This window comes from Mangifera indica, chromosome 11 (genome assembly GCF_011075055.1).
Source record: "Mangifera indica cultivar Alphonso chromosome 11, CATAS_Mindica_2.1, whole genome shotgun sequence".
NCBI lineage: Eukaryota > Viridiplantae > Streptophyta > Magnoliopsida > Sapindales > Anacardiaceae > Mangifera > Mangifera indica.
Window position 1 is genome coordinate 10520252 of NC_058147.1, and position 2578 is coordinate 10522829.

At 31.0% G+C, this 2578-nt stretch overlaps 1 protein-coding gene across 5 annotated transcripts; it reads right to left on the bottom strand.

Moving 5' to 3' along the window:
- Nucleotides 1-293: 293 nt before the first annotated feature.
- Nucleotides 294-1941, bottom strand: LOC123229064 (succinate dehydrogenase assembly factor 1A, mitochondrial). Of its 5 annotated transcripts, none has more exons than XM_044654636.1 (3): nucleotides 1779-1919; nucleotides 1204-1286; nucleotides 294-760 (listed from the first exon to the last, which is right to left on the bottom strand). In XM_044654636.1, exon 3 carries the CDS (start codon nucleotides 753-755, stop codon nucleotides 459-461), a length of 297 nt encoding a protein of 98 aa, XP_044510571.1. In that variant the 5' UTR covers nucleotides 756-760; nucleotides 1204-1286; nucleotides 1779-1919; the 3' UTR covers nucleotides 294-458. The 5 variants fall into 5 exon arrangements, 4 of the variants coding, with proteins under 4 accessions (XP_044510571.1, XP_044510572.1, XP_044510570.1 ...); XM_044654637.1 differs by having other exon boundaries at nucleotides 294-763; nucleotides 1779-1916; XM_044654635.1 differs by lacking the exon at nucleotides 1204-1286 and having other exon boundaries at nucleotides 294-763; nucleotides 1779-1934.
- Nucleotides 1942-2578: the final 637 nt, after the last annotated feature.

A 2578-nucleotide genomic window follows, 5' to 3' on the forward strand; every position in this document is an offset into this window, starting at 1 on the left:
AGATACAATTTTGTTCTGATAATTTGTACAGTTTTGTATCAACCTCCGCAAAGTTAAATGAATCTTAAATATACTATTCAGGTTCGTCACAAGAGAATTGCCCATTATTCAGCTGTTCCCTTACTTAAGCATGACCAATCATGCAAAACAAAGTTGCATCCATGCCTTGGCCCGGACATGCAGAAAGTTACCCGGTTTCACGCCTTGGTTCTGCCATGCAAATCATCATTGCCAATGGTATGCTTTGAAGCCTATATGATGCATGAACATGTATGATGATACTAATCCAATCGTATATCCAATCAAATCCATGACTGATTAGAAACAAATGGCACAACATACAATATTTCAATGGTACTAGTATTATTCATTACATGTTCAAGGCCTTCTTAGACCAATAATGGATTGAATAAAATTCAGCTTGGCAGAATTGTGAGAAATGAATTGAAATTGTTCATTCAATTCTCAGAATTATTCGTTTGAGGTAAACTTACATTCAAGGATGATAATCTGACAGTATCAGGGCTCTTGAGCTGTTCTAGTTGTTTTTTACCACGGCGAAGCAAATATTCAATGTAGACGAAATTTTTTCGATCCACTTGCTTGGAATTCTGACGAAACTCAGTTGATACTATTAATTCAATCTGGTGCCGATCTTCAGGAGATTTGGAACGAGCTGCTCGCAGAAACCCTCTGTACAGACTAAGTACTTGCTTCTGCATCCCAGATAGCCTTGGTCCACTGGAGGCTCCCATTGCATCTTCTTGTTAAATGAAAGGATTTTTATCAAAAGTGCATTTTAAGAACAAAAGCAAGCTATTATTCTATTTCCTTCTACTCTAGAACAACACAAATTGAAAAGTTTCATAAGCAAAACCAAAATATCTACTAAACAGAAAAGTTGAAAAAAAATAATAATAACAGTAATAAAACAAGCCATACTAAACCTGAGGAAAGGAATTTTTTTTTTTTTCATTTTCTCTGAATTTACTAGAGGACTAACAGTCACTATAACATGAAACAGAAGATATGCAGAGAAATAGCAACATATCTACAAATTCCTCAGTAATTTAGAAGATATTTTTTGACCACAAACACAATCCTAGTTTTGCAAACAAACATGAAAATACAATGTTTCAGGATGCATATGGGATCATACAAAAGAAAGCATCCAAGAGTCAAGATTGCTGGTGTTGTTATCACCTGCTACAACCCCTTTTATGTTAAAGCATTAACCACCAACATTTCTCACCAGATCCTCGCCAAGATAATTGCATATAGATAAACTATCCTCCAAGAAAACATCAAAAAAGTACACATCACCAAATCATTCATAAACAAAACAAAACACACAAACTGAGCCTCACAGCTCGCATACCATCACAACCTCAAGTAGAATCAAGTTAAACCATAAGATACGCTAATGCATAAAGTAAAAAAGTTTAAGAAATCAATTCGGGGATTAAATGAATATTTTTCATTCCTTAACCGAAAATATACACCATCAAAAATTTCGTTAAAGATTTTTTACAAACAGATGGTGACCATTCTGAAAACAGCATGAGAAGTTCCGAAAACTTTAAAACACATTTACCGAAACACACAAAATGCATAATAAATACCCAAAGAAATAATTTGAACCAAACCCAGAAAACCAATTTGTTTAATATTTGGCAGAAATTAAATGGCGATCAAGGAATAGCGAGCGTTGATTGGATTGATGAAACTATGAATAAAATAAACAAAAATTAAGCATAAAGCTAGAAGAAAATGGGCACCTAAGGAAACGAGAACGAGTAAGACAGAAATTGAAGCGGTCCTGTCCCGTGTTGGGATTTCAGATTTAGAAATTATTATATTAGTCTAACTATAATTTTCAACGTCCAATCCTTAACAGAAAACTTTTTACACCCCTTAACTTTTTAATCGTTATTGTTACCCTATATTAGTTATCATAAGCATTAAAATAAGAATAATATTATAAATATTTATTTTAAATATATAAATAAATCTATATTTATATGTATTATTATAAAATTAAATGATATTTTATTTTTAATTTAAAATTATTTAATTATATTTATTTAATGTAAATATATATAATTTTATTGTAAAATTATATCCCAGTCAAAAGGGATCAATAATACAGGTAGAGATTTTCAAGACCCATATGGGCTATACCCAACTTTACAGGCATGTTTTAGGTGGTATTATATCAATTTGCTGGTGAACCGACAAAATGAATATATTAAATTTATTGGTAAAATGAATATATTAAACTTCTCATATATTATAATTTATATTCAAATTTATTGGTAAAATCGGCTTGGCTACATATTTTTAAATTAATTAATTATACAAGTGCCAATTAGGTTCAGGAAACTTCTATTATTATTATTATTATTACAAATTCTGGTTTCCTAATCCTTTAAAATGAAGGGTTTATAAACCTTTTAGCAACAGGAAACCTAATTCTAATTCTTCTCCATTTAGGTTTAGGATATTCATTAACATCTATATATTCACATGTCCAACTATACACTATTTTCTCAACTTGCCTTTGTTCTCTTTCAAAATT